This window comes from Phycodurus eques, chromosome 10 (assembly GCF_024500275.1).
Source record: "Phycodurus eques isolate BA_2022a chromosome 10, UOR_Pequ_1.1, whole genome shotgun sequence".
Lineage (NCBI taxonomy): Eukaryota > Metazoa > Chordata > Actinopteri > Syngnathiformes > Syngnathidae > Phycodurus > Phycodurus eques.
Genome location: NC_084534.1, coordinates 22,166,299 through 22,186,256, shown reverse-complemented (window position 1 = coordinate 22,186,256; position 19,958 = coordinate 22,166,299). Strand labels below are relative to the sequence as shown.

The following is a 19,958-nucleotide window of genomic DNA, read 5'->3' as shown; positions in this document are numbered from 1 at the left end:
TATTTCTAATGGAAATGCTTGTCTGCTGTCGATTCCATCGAAGCAGGTTTGTGACTTCACATGTACTGTACGTCATCTGCTCCTCCACTTGTGGTGTTGGGTGGTTGTTGTTTTTTTTTCCCCCACAGGTCAGCACCATGATTGGACTGTCAGTGCGAGCTAAATTTGGTAGTCAGGGTGTGTGATCATGTTCCCTGCATGTGTGCACACGATACTGTCCCAGTGACTTGAGCGATGTCCTATCTCGCACACCCATAAGGTTGCTGACATCCATCACAGCTCTACACAATTGTACTTAGACGTTTTCAATTTGACACTTAGACGTTTTCAATTTGACAGAGTAAATCGCAGACTTTGAATTATTATTATTTTATTTTGTAGCTTACTCGTGACTCAGAGTGACCATTTTTGAGGGGCCTGCTAGGAGGACGACCCTGCTGCTTGCTTGCTGCTGCTTGAGCCGCCATGTTTCTGGCCTTAGTGGTGACGCCAGAGCTGAAGGAGTTTCTGGCCCGGGCGAGAGGGGGAGCGGTGCGCCTCCTTAAGGTGCGCATACAAGACGGTGAGTGACCCTACAACAACACACCACTGGGGTGACTGGATAACATTGGGTGTGTGTTGTGTTTCACTGGCTTTGCTACTGTTTTGTGATCCCCATTGGTTCTTTATTGTTTTAATGAGTCATTGGGCCCTCTTGGAATATTTACGATCACCAATTTTTGCCCCAAAGGTCTCTCAGTAGCTAGTTAGAAAAAAAAAATCTGCACCGGAAACCCCTTTGACCAATTGACATGACATTTAGTGTATAAATCAATCATAACAGGACGCATAAACAAATCTCAAGGACCCGGGCCCAACATTTTACAGGAAGTCGGCCATTTTGGTGTGAAGTATCTTGGGCAGTTTCCAGGGCTGGGATTTTGATCATTTGAAGGATTTAGCATGAAAAAGAAGAGAGTGAGGGCCCATTCGTCAACTTTAATGTTGGAATGTATTTTTTTTTTATGCGGCACGGTGATCGACTGGTTAGAGCGTCAGCCTCACAGTTCTGAGGACGCGGGTTCAATCCCCGGTCCCGCCTGTGTGGAGTTTGCATGTTCTCCCCGTGCCTGCGTGGGGTTTCTCTGGTTTCCTCCCACATCCCAAAAACATGCATTCATTGGGGACTCTAAATTGCCCGTAGGTGTGAGTGTGAATGGTTGTTTGTTTCTATGTGCCCTGCGATTGGCTGGCAACCAGTTCAGGGTGTACCCCGCCTCCTTCCCGATGACAGCTGGGATAGGCTCCAGCACGCCCGCGACCCTAGTGAGGAGAAGCGGCTCAGAAAATGGATGGATGGATGTATTTTTTATTCTTCTTCTTCTGACGAATGAATCGACTTTTGGGGGACCTCAACATGCCTGAAAAAAAAATAGTTTTTACTTGAATGTTTTTCTTTTACTTGAAGGTACATCTCAATAAATTACAATATAGCACAAAGGTTTATTTCAGTACTCATACATTATATAAATTAATTAAACATTAGGGAAAATACTTTTAAGAGGGCAAATTCCTGCCTAATTTCTACATTAAAAATCATTTCCAGTGTTTCTTGATTGTTTGTTACTAATATTTCAGTTTCAAAAGATGGTGAATTTGTGGTATTTGTTTGCTGAAAGCAATAATCAAAATAATACATATATTTAAAAACAAATCATGAAATATGTCACTGCGTGTGTGTATTGCATCTCTATAATATGAGATTCACTGTTTGAAATGCACTAACTAAAACTAAATTGAACTTTTGACACTATTATAATTTACTGAGATGTACATGTACTCTCACTTATGCTACGTGCCTCTGGGAAAGTCTAAAAAATTTTGGCCCCCATACCTATTTGAATGATCGACATGAAATTGAGAGAACATGTTTCTCATAGCAGGAGACATTAAAGTCTCAGAGACTCACACCCTAACGTGCACAGGATGTCGGCAATTTTGGTTTGAAATGGGCATTTTCACAATTTCCAGAGTTCATATTTTCACAGACTCCTATTAGATAATTCACACAAATCAGACCCACTCAGTACTAAAAAGCTTGGCAGGGCTAAATTATGAAGATTTTTGTCATTTAATGGAGTATGGTGTTAAAATTTGCTGATCATTTTGTTAGCATTCACCATGAAAAAATAGAATGTGAGGGCCACTGGAAAGTTGGGGGAAAAAAATAAAATCACCCTCCGACACCTGTTTGACCGATCGACACGAAATTGGGCGGACATGTCATCATGTCATATCAATTATAACAAGACGCAAGAAAAATCAGGACCCATGCCATGCATATATGCGCTCATAAATAAATAGCGTGAATTGTATTTTCAATTACAGTAATTATGATTGGTGGAGCATATACTAAGCAATAAAAATATAAATATAAACCATCCTTTGTTTTTATATGACATTAAAAAGAAACATCTGGTGTTGTCTTAAATTTATTTTTAGCCAGTCTAACTATGCATCCAGATACTATCTATAATATTCTAATAAAAACAAAGCAATTAATGGAATGGACTAAAGCGTCATTCCCATGGTGACCTTATTACAACAGTGTTACCGTTATAATGCTCTTGCTGCTCATTACAAATCAGGGGGTTTGCTTTTAGGGTGGGGCGGAAGTTATCTGGTCGCGCTCAGGGCGATCCGATCTGACTGACTTCTAGGGGAAAAAAAACATAAAAAGATGTGGAGGCAGGAAGGAAATGAAGGAGAGGAAAAGGATTTGGAGGCAGCTACTAAGTTTTCTGTGGGAGCAGGGGTCAGCGAGGCCAGTGTTTTCTAGGTACGTTCACGAGGTGCGTGAATCTGACTCTTGTGTCACACCACTCATGACTCTTTGTTTTTGCGTACGGACCCTTTTCAACATTGATGACATTACCCGTGTGATAATTGTTTTTTTATTTGGGCAGGTCATGGCAACCAATTTCTTCCCAGTGACATGCAATCATCTGAGTACTTTTCAATACTGACTCATGATGGACACTTTTCAATCTAAAGTGGGGATCGGGGCACCTACGGTCAAACAAAATGGGGATTCTTGTGATGCTAAAAGATAGCATGCTAACATCTAGTATGCTAACAACCAGCTCAGACTCAGACAAATACTAATTCTGGAACATCTCATGTTTCAAGGCAATGTGCTTTGGTGCTAAAGCCTACCGAGATAGGTATAATGCTAACATGCTAGCAGGTGGCATACTAACATATAGCAAAAAAGCAACCTCAGTACAGTGAGCGCTATGTTAGATCACATTCAGCGTCATGTCCCGTAGTCAGTTACTGTAAAATGCTGAAATGCTAACTATTGGTATGCTAACATATAGAAAGCTAGCAACCCGAGTGTAAAAAGGGCTAGGTTAGCTCGGTGAGGATCATTCCCTCAAGTTAGTTACCATTTAAAAAAAATAATAAAATGCTAATATGCTAATTGTTTGTATGCTAACAAATAGCAAGATAGAAACGTGAGTACAGAAATAATTTCTATGGCTTGATAAGGATTTTACATCATTCCTCGTGCTACTGAAAAGGAGAGTTTCTGATATTCTAACATGCAAACTGCTTTTGGTATTGTAACAAATAGGAGCAAGTTAGCAACCTGAATAAATAAAGCTCAAAGGATTCAAAGTCATGTTCAGCAGTCGGGTAATATAAAATTATGACGTGATATGCTATAACATAAGCAAGATAGCAATGTGAGAGCAAAAAGCACTGAGGCAGATTGATAGATTTGACATCCTGTCCTGCAGTCTGGTCCAATAAAATGCCAACAATTGGTGTGCTAACATAGAGCAAGATAACAACCTGAGTACAGAACGTGCTAATATAGGTCGGTAACGATTTTCATGATCATGTCCAATAGCCAGGTATTATTTAAATAGAAAAATTTATAAAATCCAAACATTCTTTCAGTTGCAATGCTAAGATATAGCAAGAAAGTAACGTGCCTGCAAAAAACGCTAAGCCCGATTGAATGAAGCATTTTACATCCTGCTCTGCAGTCAGGCACTATTACGAATGAGAATTGAGAAAATGCTAACAGCATATTTTCACCGTCAAAATTTAGTAATATCTTTGTAAAGGTATCATTTTGTACTGGATCTCATTCAATAGTGTTCCTCATGTTGTGGCCGTATGTACTTGTGCAACAAAGGCAAGGTTAAGGAAGGATAGCGGGTGGAAAATATGCAGAACAGGAATGTGTTGCGCCTCAGAATAGCAACTGTTTGCAGGAGACAAGTCAGCAAAGCCCAGCAGCATCCTGCGAGGACAGGCAGCTTTTAACTCGCTAGTCGATGGATGGATAGATAGAAAAAAAGAAAAACAACAAACAAAGCGATACTAGCTCGATTAACGATTAGCTAGTGTGGGGTTTCTCCGGGTACTCCGGTTCCCTCCCACATTCCAAAAACATGCATGGTAGGTTAATTGTTGTTGTTTGTTTATATGTGCCCTGTGATTGGCTGGCGTCCATTTCAGGGTGTACCACGCCTCTCGCCCAGAGTCAGCTGGCAAGCAACATTAGCTCAATTTGCTAGATTGAAGAGATAGCTAGCTAGCTAGCTAGATAGATAGATAGATAGATAGATAGATAGATAGATAGATAGATAGACAGATAGATAGCAAAACAACATTAGTGCGCATAGGTAGCTAGCAAATAGATAGATGCACTGAAATATACAGATATGGCAGATATGATGCACTAAAAACCAAGCAATATTATCTTAATTTGCTGGCGAGAAGTGGAATGATTGATAGACAGACCGACGGATGGACAGATTAGATAATATTAGATTACTAGATAGATAGATGGATAGAAAGAAAGAAAGAAAGAAAGAAAGAAAGGTTTACTCAAGAAGCCAAACATAACATCATACCGCTGGCATGTGTTGTAACGTAAGGTAAGGTATGTGACGTCCGCCTGGTGTGACTTTCAGAGCAGCTGGTGCTGGGGGCCTACAGGGAACCAGAGCAGAGCTGGGACCAGGACTACGACCACTTCCTGCTTCCTCTGCTTGACCGGCAGGAGCCCTGCTACGTGCTATACCGCCTGGACTCCCACAATGCTCTGGGCTTTGAGTGGCTTTTCCTATCCTGGTCACCTGATCAGTCTTCCGTATGTCACACCACCTTCATCCTCCTGATCAACACATTCATGTTTAAAGGAGCAGTCAAATATAATTTGGTAGGCTTTTCTAGAAAAAGTAATGGCCAGTAAATGGAAAGCTTACATTTTGGGGGTACTTAAAAAATATTGTATTTTTACACTAAATTAAAGTGAGAAATTAAAATGCTCAAACCCAGTGGTTCTCAAAATCTCTACCAGCAAAACAAATACCTATTTGCTAGCTAGCTATCCAATCTATATGTTGTTTTTCTTTTTAATTGATGTAATGCTGCTGTGCCTTATAGCGTAGCGTGTTTGTTATCCATCTATCTGTATCTGATTGATCGATCGATTGATCTGCAAGCTAGCTAATCGAACTAATTTAGCATCTCCTGTTACGTGTCTGTCAGGCGTCAATTTAAATGGTGAGTAGTTTGACTCTATTGTACTTTAGTTTTCTTTTATAATACATTTGTGAACCTACCTAGCTATCTCACTTTTCATTAATCTATTAACCAAATTGCCCCAAAAGGTGAGTACTCATCTTTTTTAACCTAATCTCAGGCCCAAGTAAAAGTGTCAAGATTAGTTTTGAACAATGATTGGTGTGTTCAGCTGTGATTGTGCGTGTAACTAGTGTGCCACATGGCAATTCATCAACTAATTTCAATCTAAAGTGTCAGCACAACAACAAGCAGCTGACTGTTAGCATCACATGCTATTTTAGCTCTTGGCGATATAAATTCAAAGATATCCTCTTATGTAGCCGCCAGTCTGAATCACTGATAAAATGATGATCACGTTACGCACTCTAAAAGACCGTTCATTGTCTTTCTAATAAATCAACACTTTGTATGACTCGAAACATTGGGAAAAATCATTCACTCATGGGCCCAATGTCAAGTGATGCTATTCGTTACACTGACAATCGGGTCATGTTAACTCAATTTGGGTTAAAGTGGTAATCTCACGATCCGCAAGTGGCAATCTTGTGATAAGTAAAGTGGTGATCCTATGATTTTAAAATGATAATCTTACGACTTTAAAGTGGTAATTTTACGATTTTAGAGTGGTAATCTTAAAGTTGTAATCTTACGATAATAATAAGGTCCTATATTTTTTTATGCAAGAAGTCGCCTATTGTTACAAATCTTATATCATCCCTCTTTCAATCCATTTTCTTTAACGCTTATCCTGTTCTGGATAACGGGAATCAGGCTTCGGGCAAAAAGTTGTTTTCTGGAGAGAGAAAAAAAACATAATTTTGAGAAAGGGTCAAATATTTCTGGGAAAAATTCATGTTCAAGAAATAAAGTATGTTTTCTAAAAAAGGCCATAGATTAAAAAAAAACAGTTGTATAAGATAAAAAGGGTGTATTTTCTTGAAAAGCCATTTGAGAAAAAATATATTTAAGAAAAAGGTGCATATTTTAGAGAATTGTTTTAAAGTCATATTTTCGAGAAAAAAAGCCATAGATAATAAGTTGTATGTTTAAGAAAAGTTGTTTTCTAGAGAAAAAAAAAACAATGTTTTATCGTATGTCTAAAAAAAAAAATTTTTTTTTTTTTAGAAAGGGTACCGTATTTCTGAGAAATGTTCAAGAAAAAAAGTTTATAGAAAACAGTTATAAAACAGAAATAATACTTTGTAGTCAAGAAAAACTTGCATATTTGAAAACAATGTTGTATATTTTAGAGAAAAAAGTAGTATATGTTGTCAAGAAAAGGTCACAGATTTAAAAAAAAAGTTGTACTGTATATGTTAGAGAAAAAGGACTGCGTTTTGAAAAATCCCATTTGAGAAAAATGCTTTACAAGGGAGAAAAAAAATTCATATTTTAGAGAAAACTGTTGTCTAAAAGAAAGTGGTATAATTCAGAGAAAAAAAATATTTTCAAGAACAGTAAAGGTAAAACAATCTGACGGAATATAAATATATATATAGGATTTTACTTGGTCGATTCTAAAGATTCTTGAAACATGAAATGAGCTGTTTATATAGGACCTGAAAAGCTATGATATAGAGTCACTGTTTGTCTGCTGGTTCCAGGTCAAAGACAAGATGTTATATGCTGCAACTCGCAGCACCGTAAAGAAGGAGTTTGGAGGTGGCCATGTGAAGTATGAGATGTTTGGCACACTGGAGGTCAGAGTCTATTTGCTTGGCAGTGTTGCAGCAGTGATGTGTGTTTAAAAGGGGCTGTTTCTACTGTATCTCTTGCCCCCCACACCTACAGGAGGACATCTGCCTGTTGGGCTACCAGCGTCACGTGTCGTCGTGCTCGGGTCCTGCCCCACTCACGCTAGCTGAGCAGGAGCTGCAGAGGATCAAGATCACCGAGGTGGGACGTCTAAATCACAGAGGTGGCGTTGGCGTTGCAAAAGTATTCACCACCTTCACTTTTACCCACATTTTTGTATTCCAAAATGGATTGAATTATCCCCCCCACCCCCCACCCCTTAAAATACGGCACATAATGTTTAATGGTGACAAAATGAAAACATGAAAACAAGTTTCTAGAAATTGGATTGATGGAGGGATATTATATTAGTTTTAAAAAATCGGTTGATTTTTTGCCTAAAAAAATATAGGACCATAGTATTATCGTAAGATTATGACTTTAAGATTAGCACTATCAGATCGTAAAATTACCCCTTTAAAATCGTAAGATTATATCTTTAAATCTCAAACTCAACTCAGTCGTAACTAAAATATGTGACCAAAAAAATATCACTTTTTCTCTCAAAATTTTTTTTAGAAAAGAAGACATTCTTTCCTTAAAAATACAAAGCATATCTTGAAAATAATGTTTTTTTCCCCCCTCAAAACTATATAATTTTGTTCTTGAGAGTAAAATATATTTTTCTTTAATCTCATAGTGTGATTTAGTTTTTCATTTCAGTATGGCCTAAATACTCCTTCATAATAATTATTTATGTGGTACATTAAATCGCGCTGCCATATTTGAGTTTCTTACTTCTCATGAATTTGAAAAAACTTCAGAAAACCTCAGTTCTAACACTTTCTTACTGTGGGGACTTATGTATCGAATTTAAACGAATTTTTTTTTTAATCAATTTTGGATGTAACAAAATGTTAAAAATGTCAAAGGTGGGGGTGAATACCTTTGCAAGGCATTGTATGCATGGTTCTTGAGTGAATCATTCTGACTGCGAACTTGTGACTGTGTTGGCCTTTACAGGGGAGAGTCAAACAGGTATGTGTTTATCAGGCCTGATCAATGAGGACCAACTGCACTGCATTTCACTGTAAGTGTGTATTTATTGTGGCCTAAGGAATGGGTCTTATTGTACAGTATCACTACACAAGCATCAAATTCATAAATATGTCATGTACTATACTGGATATAGGCCCTAAAGTCTATATTCACTACAGTAATAACAACAACAAAAAAACATGCATGTCCATACAGCAAAAGTGTACTTGGAAATGATAAAACATGAAGTGTAAAAAAATACTCTAAATGAAGATTTTTCTTGACACATTTTCACTGTATCGTGACACAATTGATATTGTAAAAAGCCAGTTTCCCTTACAAACATGAAATTTGGTAGGCATGTCCACCTAGCTTCCATCCATCCTGAATTTCTCTTTGTTCTTTTTTTTTTTAACACCTTCACTGCCATTGACGGCTTTAGAAGTCAAATATCAGTGTTAACTGGGAAGGCTGGCTGGCAGTGAATGAGTTAAGTGTAGCCCCCAAAATCAGTTTACCTTACCAACATGAAATTTGGTGGACATTTCTATCATGAGTAGAGCCTTTAAAAAAATCAAGTGGCCATGCCTGAAAAGATACGGGAAGACTGCAATTTTGGCTTCAAAGAAGACATTTTAGGGTTATTTTGACTGTTTCCGGGAGTCTTTCAAAGAGGAACTTAGGAAATCAGATGCAAAAGCTGACAAAAATACAGCCACGCCTACTAGCAGATTGCCTATCATGGCATGGTTCGTTGTTGCATTATCCAACCATATAAAGCCAGATGAATCCGATGTAAAACTCGTCGGAAATAAAGGTTTTATTTCAGAAACCGATTATTGCCATATGCATTTTACCGCAGCTAACGTCTTATTCTTTAAAGCCAATCAAGAGCCCATTTGTATTTACGCTATCACATCCTCGTAAAATTTTACTACATTCACAATAAATGGAAATGTCTGCTTTTGTGTTTGAACTCTTCAACTTGTTTTAGAGATTTAATCTGATTTCTACAGAATTTGAACCATGTATTTTTGGACAGGTGGATGACACTAAATTGCGAAGAATTTGATTATTCAACATTGCGTGTGAGCATAGGTAGAGGAATTGACGCTCATTATAATTGCCATACTTTTTTTTTATTTTTACAAAACGTAAATAAGCGGTGGATTGGGCAAAAAAAAAAAAAAAAGCTGCGAATATGCAGGGGTTTTCGCGATAACTGGGGACTGTTTCCCCAAAAATGGGCCAATAGGTGAATTCACAAATGCTGACCCGCGAATATGTGGGGGTCCACTGTATACTAGACAAATGGACAACAGTAAATGGTGAAGAATTAGATTTTATTCCATTGCGTGTGGGGAGAGCATAGCGCCCGAGTTTGGTAGCTCGCAACCACCCTAAATGTTTTGAAAATTCAGCCCCTAAAGTCAGTTTCACTTAGCAACATGAAATTTGGTATCCATGTCATGAGACCCACAAAAACATTGCAAGACCCCTTCCTTGAATAGACTCTGGAAGTCTGATAGTTTGGTTTGAAGCCGGTATTTTAGGGTAATTTTGGACATTTACAAGGGTCCTTGAAAAAGGAACTTACAGGAAAAACTCCAAGTTTTCAACATTGCGTGTTAGTGGATAATAGCTTATCTGTTTATTTCGTGTGGTCACAGCCCGATGTTGACGCTAATGCAGTTGTTGACGTGTATTTTTGGTTACGCAAGTGTTCAAGAAATGTAAACAGTGATATTGGATATGTGTCACTTGTGCACATAAATAGACATTACAAAAAAAATCTAACATAGGCAGTAAATCGGATTTGGGCCCAGTGTAAATTCAACAGTCGGTAGATCAGGGACTCCCAACCACTGCCATGGCACCTTAGTGTACTGTGAGAAATCATTAGGTGTACACTGAAAAAAGTACTTAATTTTAAGTTGCACATGATGAAAATGTTGTAAACTGATGTAATTTTCCCATTTCTTTCTAAAAAACAATCAGATAATATATGTTAGTTTAACACATTTTAATCATGTGCAACCGATACATGTTCGAATCAAAGGACATTTTGTTCCAGTGTTTCACAATTGAAAATGATCCAATTACACTTAATTGGTCTGAAAATGACTACTCATTCTATTTATACCAGTGACGATAGTGACCGACTCTCCCACTACCTGGCAGAAGGTACAATTAACCTGCATATCCACCTGTTGCCATTCATACAAAGGAATAATAGCTTTGTCTTCAATGAAACAGGCCCAGATTCAGAAGTCAAGATCATCATTATTCAGTAGATATACTGTGACTAGGCTCAATAAAGGTTGAGAAACACTGGGGTAAGTATCGGTTTTGGATCATCAGGTGATGATCGTTTGAAGATATGATGTGATTGCGATTTCCAGGGAAGCCTTTCTCATCTTAGCCTAATGCCTTCCTTGAATTCGAACCCAGTCTGTTATTTGGTAATCCTGTTAAAAAAAAATAAAAAATTCTTCATCCGTTATTAAAAGATGTGTGCTTGCTACCCCCTACAGGTTACAACAGAGAACAGCGTGGATAGTAAGCAGCAAACCCTTCAGGGCCTGGCATTCCCACTGCAGGAGATGGCCAGACGAGCCCTCCAGCAACTTGCTCAGAAGCAGATCAACTACATACAGCTGGTCAGCACGCCCTCCCCCACACCATCAATTACAAATCCAAAATAATTTAAAAAACCAAGTGACCCCCGCCACTCTTTCAGAGATTGGACGTGGAGCAAGAGACCATCGAGCTGGTTCATTCCCACCAGACGGAGACGCGGGATTTACCTTGCAGGGTTCCCAAAGACACACCAAGATATCACTTCTTCCTCTACAAACACTGCCATGAAGGCGACTACCTCGAATCCGTCGGTACACCGTTATCCATTCCCATGCTTTATTTGTATTTGGATGGAAAGTCTCCATGTGACCCCTGACAGCAGGTTTATATTTAGCAGCAGATGTTGGCCAAGATTGTCTAAAATAGGCCAGACCAATGAGACAAACTAGCATTAATTTGATTTCAGAGAAATGGTTTTCGCTATAAACCATGAGCAGCTCTGGTATAGTAGTTAGCATGTTTGCCTCACCGTTCTGAGATTCTGGGTTCCAATCTTGGCTCGGGACTTACTGTGTGAGGTTTGCATGCTCTCTCCATGCTTGTGCAGATTTTCGACAAGTACTCTGGCTTCCTCCCACATTCTATAAACATGCGGTGAACAACACTCTAAATTTCCCATAGATGTGAATGTGAGTATGTATGGTTGTTTGTCTATCCCGTATGTGCCCTGTGATTGGCCTGCGACCAGTCCAGGGTTCCCCTTGCTTCTCTCACCCAAAGTCAGCTGGGAAAGACTCCGGCTCACCTATCACCCTAATGAGGAGCGGTACTGTAAAAACATGAATGGATAAATATAAACCACTCGTGGCTTATCTGAATTTATTGTGGGACACCTTTAAGGGTGAATCAGAAGATCTACATGAATGTACATGATTACAAATTGTCTCCTGTATCCCCGCATCAAGCCACATCACGCTCATTTGTGGCATCACGTGTCACTGTCTGTCCATTTTAATACACACATAATATGCAAACATCAGCAAAAGAACCTGGTAGTCTGGCAGCAGGTCAATCAGAGGGCACAAAGACACAACCAATTACAGTCACATTCACACTAATGGACAATTTAAAGTCTTCAATGTCCCTAACATGCATATTTTTGGAATGTGGGAGGAGACAAATTTTTCAGTCAGTCAACTGTGACACAGCCTACATTTCCTTAACTGCCACAATTCTATTTTATATTTAATAACCTTCCAGTTTCTAGTCAAGTTAACATTTGTTTGAAGTTTAAAGCTAAAAAACAATAATTGTATGGCCTTGTTAATAATTGAATTTACACGGTATTAGTATATTATATATATTGACCAGGCAGTGACAGAAATGCATAAAATAAGGAACTTTCTGGGATCACAACTCTTACAACAAATATATATATACACACAAGTTCACACTTTTCCCAACTTCTAAAAAAATGCAAATTGAAAATCTATAAGAAAGGGCACAGTAGTTACCTAAAGTGGTGGTTTGAGCGCTTCCGTCAATTTAACGTCTATCATTGTGTTTGTAGTGTTCATCTACTCCATGCCTGGATACAGCTGCAGCATCAAGGAGCGAATGCTTTACTCCAGCTGCAAGAGTCGACTCCTGGAGGAGGTGGAAAGAGATTACCATCTGCAGGTCACGAAAAAGGTAAAAGGGAGTTGCACACAGAAAAATATTTGATCAGGCAGCTGTAGGAAAAAATGCCTTTGAGGACACTGAGGTCATGTTCACTGTATTTTTCTTTTCTAAGAATTTGAAGCTCTCAGAAACATTACATGGTGTGTATTTTTGTGAGGATTTTATAGACTCACAAAAAGAAGCTGCAGCGTGGCAAATGCATTATATTTTTTCTCTCTCTTTTCAGTTGGAAATCGATGACGGAGACGAGCTGACAGAGGAGTTTCTGTATGAAGAGGTCCATCCAAAACAGCACGCATTCAGGCAGGCCTTCGCCAAGCCGCGCGGCCCCGCGGGCAAGAGGGGTCACAAGCGCCTCATTAAGGGCCCCGGCGAGGCCGTGCAGGACGGCTAGAGGCGGACAAAGAGGCGGACTCTCTATGTATACAGTTCAGAATAATATCAGTGTGCTTAAAAATCTATATATATATAAAAAGATCAACATCCTTATAGTACATTTCATTTTCATTCAAACACTGCATTGGGAAGTAAAGTAAACATGTATCAAATGTTTTGTTCCTTTACAGAAAGTGATGAAAAAGTAATTTTACATAGTTGGGGAAAAAAAAATACTGTCAGTTTTGCTTACCTGTGATTCCCCAAACTAATAAACTGTGAACCCAGACCCTAAAGGTTAAAGTAATGAAGTGATTACCAACCCAATCCCCAGACTCTAATCCAATAGAGAACTTGTGGAATGCCACTAAAAATGCTGTCTGAGCCAAAACCACAAAATACAGAAGAATTGTGAAATGAAGTCCAATGTCCACTGTTGAAAAAATGGTGAATCACCAAACTATCAACACTGTCGAACTGAGTTGACCTCTGGCACCTGTAACCTGCTATGCCAGCTCAGGTCTGTTGAACTAGATATCCCGAAGAAAACTCCCAATTTTATAAAGAAGAAAAAAAAAAAAACGTGCTGAAGAAATTACAGTTTGCCAAAGAACATACTGGGGAACCTAAATATAGATGTCACGACATGCAGATCTTTTAGAGTCTAGTAACTGCACATAGTTTGTCAGACAACCTCCAAAAACTGTATTCAGGCCACATTACAGTGCATTACAGTGCAGCATGGTGGCACAAACATTATGATATTATGTTGGTCCTATTTATGGCCTACCAGGAACCAAGGATCCATCTGAATAGAGCAGCCATCTGCCAAAGAGGAAATGCCCTTGAAATTGAAGTTTCAACAAGATCACCACCCTAGATTTTCTTCCAGACTAACAAAATGCATGTTATGCGGTGGCCATCTTAATCACCAGACCTTAATCCAATGGAGAACTAGCAAGGGGCAATAAAAAAAAATTGCTGGTTCTCAGGCAAAAGCATTAAATGCAGAGGAATTATGGCATGTAGTCCATTGGGCCTGGCCTGGAATAGCAATTCAATTTGACTTGATCCAACACAGATGTGAAGCAACTCTCAGAAATAGTAACTAAATATTAGCTTAGTGATACACAGGGAAACAAAATGTACAGCAGTTTTCAATTTTTACAGTAAATGTCATTTTTAATAGCCTCATGTTAATTTTTATTCCTCCAAAACACACAGCATACTGCTTTCTCGACCAACAGGATGAACGTTATGGAGTGGCCAGCCCGATCCCCGGACATAAACCCAATAGAGAACTAGTGACCTGACATTAATATTGCTTTTCTGAGGCAAAACCATGAAATGCAGGTGAATTATGGAATGCCTAATATTAAATGTTCTTTAATTTTTGTAACAATAAAACATTAGATATATATATTTTTTTCATTCTTCAATTTAGAATAGAACATGCAGAGTTCCCATTGCATTCAAGTGTATGCAAATACAAACTTTTTTATGGATTTACTTTACTCACTTAAACCCACTGCTATTGTTCTGAACACAAGTGTATATACAAACCAGGATGGAAGTGATAATGTGAAGCCAATCTTTTTTTTTTTTTTTTTTTTTCTCTCTTCTCCATTCTGTTGAACTGTATCAGAATAGCTGATTTGTTTAAGGTATGAGGGACTTCCACAATAAATCTGCAGTGGAGTTTTAAACACATTTTTGTACCAGCAATATTTGTAAGAAACCGAACAAAAATGAAATTCCAAATAAAAATGTTTTTACTGTGCTGAAGGTGTTTACTCTTAGCATGCAACTGTTAACCATGTACGTGCCTGGATAAGTCAACTATCTTAAGCTCACTGCATTAAACTCGGAAAATCTTTGGAAACAACAGTGACATTTAGTCAAGGTAATAAGGCAAATGTGAGGCGGAAATGTTGAGAGACCGCACTGTAGTGAATTAATGGCGGACGAATCTTTCCTCCAGGGCTGAGTTCTGACCCCACAGCAGAAATGCGCGACCATCAAACCATTAAGAATCCCGAGATCCGAGATGTATAACTGATTAGAAGTGACTTGAAAAATAGCATCTGGTATCCACTTTGACTGTCCCACCACCTTTGCTACTACCACACGGCTATCACTCACGATCACAAGGATAATTGGATAAGATTGGACCGGAATTCCCACAAGCATCAGAAAAATGATAAAAAGAAGATAAAAAGAAGATAAATTAAAAATCACCTTTATCAGCCACCCCTGGAGAGATAAAGTCGCCTATCTGTCATCATTTATTACCTTTTCCAAGCACAAAGCAAGGGTTTTTCTTGATTTTTTGCAGCATAACACAAAAAGGTGCAAAGCCAAATTCTGCGAAACTATGTGCAAGGAAGCGACATCGAGCAAACCATGAAATGCCGATGCTGATATGCATAGGTGGCACAAAAGGTCCACTCAAAACTAACATCTGACAGGTTGCAGATAACATTTCCTTAAATAAAGGGCTTCAGCATTTAGACACCTCCACTCATCAATAAATAAACACTTCTCCCTGAATAGTTTAGTTTTTCCCCCCATCAGAAAAAAACAGCTTGTAACTGCAATTACCTTACTTCAGACACTTTTGTTTACACAAGGACAACTAAGACGTTACCTGATGAGTTGCTAACCAAAATAGCAGCACCTACAGGCGCATGTAAGACAGTGTATGAATGACTTCTCTGCACAGTACAATATTTACGATGACCTTCTGTTATGCAGATTGAGCGTCTTGAAAGTAGATCTCTTCAATATTATGTTCCGTGACCTTTTTGCTCCACCCAGTTTATCGCTTTCGTTGCCATTTCTCCCTAATAGTCATTTTGAATTTGCTTTAAGCTCCAATTTCATATAAATTTAAAATCAGTACAGTGCTGCTTCGGAACCTAACTTATTATTTTTTCGAGATACAAGCCATCGGTCGGACAATATTTTATTTTAACTTGCGGCGAAAAGTTTGAGATACGAATGCTGTACGGTAGTGGCAGTGAACTCAACTCACAACAAACAGAAGTTCTGCAAAAAGTGAACAATTCTTCAAAAAAGAGGCTTCAAGCTTTTTCACCACCACTCCCAGTTGAAGTTTGCTGTCAAACTAAACATAAACCATAGAGAATTACACATTGCCTTGATAAAGTCCGCTTAGCTTAATGGTTACAAACAATGCAAAACACCTTTCGACGGACGGGCTAACGAATAGCATCAGTGTCGCGGTGTTATAACCCTTTAAGCAACGGATATTTAAACACAAACGGTGCATCAACACACGTAGACAGACAATATACCAATACTCACAGGCATATATTCTTTATACTTTGAGAAAAATGACTCATACTTCTGCAGCTTACTGAGCCAGTTGTGAAAATCTTTGTGTGTGTTACTGTGTCTATTACACTGCACAATGTCCACTGAATTGACGCAAAAAAACTGTGGCAAAACCTGTTTAATTGTTTAAATTCCATTCAATTATGCCATGCTTTAATGAAGTACAATATTACAGAGTGTGATTTTTCATATTAAAAACACATGACAAAAAATGTTTTTTGGGGGGAGGCTGGAATTGGAACATTACCATTAATTTCTATGGGGAACGTTGATTTGAGATGTGTTTTGAGTTACGTGTGTGCGCAACAAACAAATAAATAAACAAAATAAACTCTTATATCAAGGCACTGTTGTATATATAATGTTAATTAAGTATTATTATTTATATTCTTTGACAAAAATAAGATTTAACAACATTATAACATGAGGTTAAGACAGACAAACACCTCCTTCAATTAGTAACCTTCCTTTTCTCCTCTGGGAAAAAAACTGGTAGTAACTATCATAAATGCTGTTGTCCACATACAGCCATTAATTATTATAAACAGTACATGAAATGAAGTGGCGAGTCTTATATATTAAAGATTATGCGAAGAAGACTTTCAGGGTGTAGTCCGCCTTTTGCCCGAAGTCAGCTGGGATAGGCTCCAGCGTCCCCCGACCCTAACCAGGATAAGCGGTGTTGAAATGGATGGATGGATGGATGGATGGATTACTGCAGTTACTGAGTCAGTTCTGAAGCTCGTCTTCATGTATGTCACAATGTCTGTATTATACTGGCCAAGGCAAGCACCACAAGGCGAACCACACCACAATGTGAACTGAATTGAAGCAAAAACTGTTTAATTATTTACATTCTATTTAATTATGCCAATACTGTATTTTTCTATAAAGTACAATATCATTCTGTGATATTTATCTAATACAAAGACACATTTCTTTTTGTTGGGAGGCTTAATGGCACCACAAGCGTGGTCATAGAACAAATTAAACTCATAACTCAAGGCACCACTGTAATTGGAAGTTGTGTATTTGTTTTGATTGTATAATGACCTTAATCCTACAGTTTTGTTTTTGTGTGTGTCTGTGTGTGTGTGTGTTTCAGCAAGCTACTTCTAGTTCATGGAAGTAAGACATTCTGAATAGATGATCGTTTTGATTCTTAGACCGTACCATTCAAGGCCTATAGGCTCAAATGAAAGAAAGTGATTAGAAAAAAAAACGTTTTAAAAATATGCACCGAAACTCTTACCTTGTATCACTTTTGCTTTGGTGAGGTCATAAAACTCCTCGGAACAGCACTAATAAGGTTATTGTTGCGTACTGCACACAAACAGACATACACGCATAAATAAACAGAGATTCATAAAACATTAGCCATGTGTCATCTCCCACCCGGGCGCTCCACCAACGGCACCATTTTCCTTCGAAGCTTCTTGGTAAGCGCCCGGTCTACTGTGTAAATCTTGTCCCGCTCCTTTGTTAGATCTTCCAGTCGGATAATCTTCGATGTTCCTAGAATCTGCTCTCATGTATTCTGAACATGGGGAAAATGTGACAGCTCATATTGTGAAGCCTGCCGGGACAAGATTCAATAACAAGCCCTTTTAGAGCTCTTGGAAAACTACCAGAAAAATGCCTCAAGCGGAGAATTCCTCAGAACAATTCCTCATATACATTAATCATCGGTGAAACCACTTTTATGAGGTCATCTTGACCTGCACTTCTGCCTGTAAACTACGATTTATTTACTTTACACTAAGTCAGAGTGCTTTAGGTAACAACGCGCATGCTGCTTTGGGGACTTTCTTTCTGTATTATTCACTCGAGAAAACATTTATTTAACTGCCTCCGGATAGACATTAGTCCACAGGCCTTCTGAGAACCCAGCTCGCTTCAGGATTTCTAGGAAAGGGTTCCCATTGAGCGGTACTGTATCAGCGCACTCCGGTGCAAATGGCAATGATTATGACTTAAATAGTTGCACATGTTGGGTTGAGGCCAATCCACCACATGCACGCGAGAAGGAATATTTGGAAAAGTTGTGTTACAAGGAGAATGTTTCCAAGGCCGACCTTTAAAAACAACAAAATGCTTGCATTTTGTTGTTTTTAAACTGAAAAGCAGTCAATAGGCTTGGAGTTTATTGTTTATAAACTGGTTATACATGTACCAAATGAAAATTACTTCTAGCTTAACCTCCTACATGTTGGTATTTTTTATTTTTACATAATGATTAAAATGGCCATCATAAAACCTTACAATGCTATCATTAACCATGTTAAAACAATAAAACAGTCTTAACTTCAATATTTACTGCTCAACCTCCCCTACTCATTTGAATGTGGAAACATTGCATTTGCATAATGACACAAATATCAGTTTCGGAGTCAAACTGTCCCAATCATCATACCTTTATGAACTGAACAGGCAATTTTTAAGTAAGATGTTAACATTACCAACTGTCACGAGGGTATAAAGTTAAGCAGTGTATAGTAAAACTAAAATACAACAAAACTCCTCAACGTTTGATCCCGTAACTGATGGCAGGAGGGAGAGGGACGATTACAGTAGCTGTGTTTGCTAGCCGGGTGAGTCCTTTCGCATCCACACACATACCATAGCGACTTGTAGTGTCCATTCCAGTCTTTTGTTGTTATCATTGTCTGCATTGATAATCTTAACTGTCATAAAGTGTAAAGGTTAGTCAAGCGTTGTTCATAATAAGATGTTAAAACAATAAAACAGTCTTACCTTTAACAACAAAGGTATATGTGAAGGCAATTTCTGTTGTCGTCAGGGACAAAAGCAGCCATTCACTGTAATTGCCTCATTCAGTTAACTGCTGAACCCATTTAAACTCTCTTGCGAACCAAAACAGCAGCACGTGTCTCTTAAAGTGTGGCGTGCCTGACTGCATGCTTTAATGGGCATGAGCGTTCCAGCAGACTCACACGTGATCGCGCCACAGTATTGCGCACGTCCATGTTTATGTTCCGAGGAGCTATGCGCAAATGATTAGTTCAAAGCTTTCTTTAAGACAGACCTTTGCTTTAAAGTAGACATTATGGCTTTTTGTCCCCCACAATTTAAAACACTCAGTTGTTTACTGCACACTCGACATCCACTTCCATCCACATTTTGGAATTCAGAGTGCAGTACCTGGAGAAAACCCACTGAGCACAGGGAGAACATGCAAATTGCAAATGCACCACAGATTCCAACCCTCAACCATTAGTCTACTGTGCTGACCTGTTTGGTCACAATTTGGCAACATTCGGAAGGGCTCGCTCAGACACACTTTCGGAAAAGGGCAGCTAGCACAAGATTGAACGTGGTGGTTGAATTCACTCTGACTATTGGTATACAAAAAATGAAAAACTCTTTTTCTCAACATGTCCGCGTTAAAGCATAGCGTCACTTGACATTAATTGTAAACATTAGCACAGCCACACTTTTGCTCAAATTCCACACTTTTTGTTTTTTTTTTTTTTTTACACCACAGCTCAACAAAATGTAAGTGGGTTAAGGGGCAAGGTCATTCAGTGCATGCTCAACCTCATGTGGCCTCATGGTGCAGCGTCAAACTGAATTTAAGCCTTGGG

The 19,958-nt window shown here is 38.6% G+C and overlaps 2 protein-coding genes across 7 annotated transcripts in view; one reads left to right on the top strand and one right to left on the bottom strand.

Annotated features, from left to right (window-relative positions):
* The window catches only part of aurka (aurora kinase A), a 33,999-nt gene extending 14,658 nt beyond the window's left edge, over positions 1-19,341 (bottom strand). For 2 of the 4 annotated variants that reach the window (XM_061686844.1, XM_061686847.1), the window contains exons 1-4: positions 17,749-18,105; positions 17,606-17,676; positions 12,795-13,011; positions 12,453-12,585 (exon numbers count right to left, since the gene is read on the bottom strand). The gene's annotated coding sequence lies outside the window, so the exon portion shown is untranslated. Of the gene's footprint in view, positions 1-12,452; positions 12,586-12,794; positions 13,012-17,605; positions 17,677-17,748; positions 18,106-19,107 lie in introns of those variants that run through there. The other 2 variants (XM_061686846.1, XM_061686845.1) reach the window with 2 other exon arrangements.
* On the top strand, positions 139-14,776 carry LOC133408244 (twinfilin-2). 3 transcript variants are annotated; one of them, XM_061686848.1, is made up of 9 exons: positions 139-562; positions 4,971-5,149; positions 7,191-7,286; positions 7,378-7,482; positions 8,344-8,358; positions 10,893-11,018; positions 11,099-11,249; positions 12,509-12,630; positions 12,848-14,776. In XM_061686848.1, the coding sequence occupies exons 1-9, from the start codon at positions 466-468 to the stop codon at positions 13,013-13,015; spliced, it is 1,059 nt and encodes a 352-aa protein (XP_061542832.1). In that variant the 5' UTR covers positions 139-465; the 3' UTR covers positions 13,016-14,776. The 3 variants fall into 3 exon arrangements, with proteins under 3 accessions (XP_061542832.1, XP_061542834.1, XP_061542833.1); XM_061686849.1 differs by lacking the exon at positions 139-562 and adding an exon at positions 2,672-2,831 and having other exon boundaries at positions 4,976-5,149; XM_061686850.1 differs by lacking the exon at positions 8,344-8,358 and having other exon boundaries at positions 7,378-7,524; positions 10,869-11,018.
* Positions 19,342-19,958: the final 617 nt, after the last annotated feature.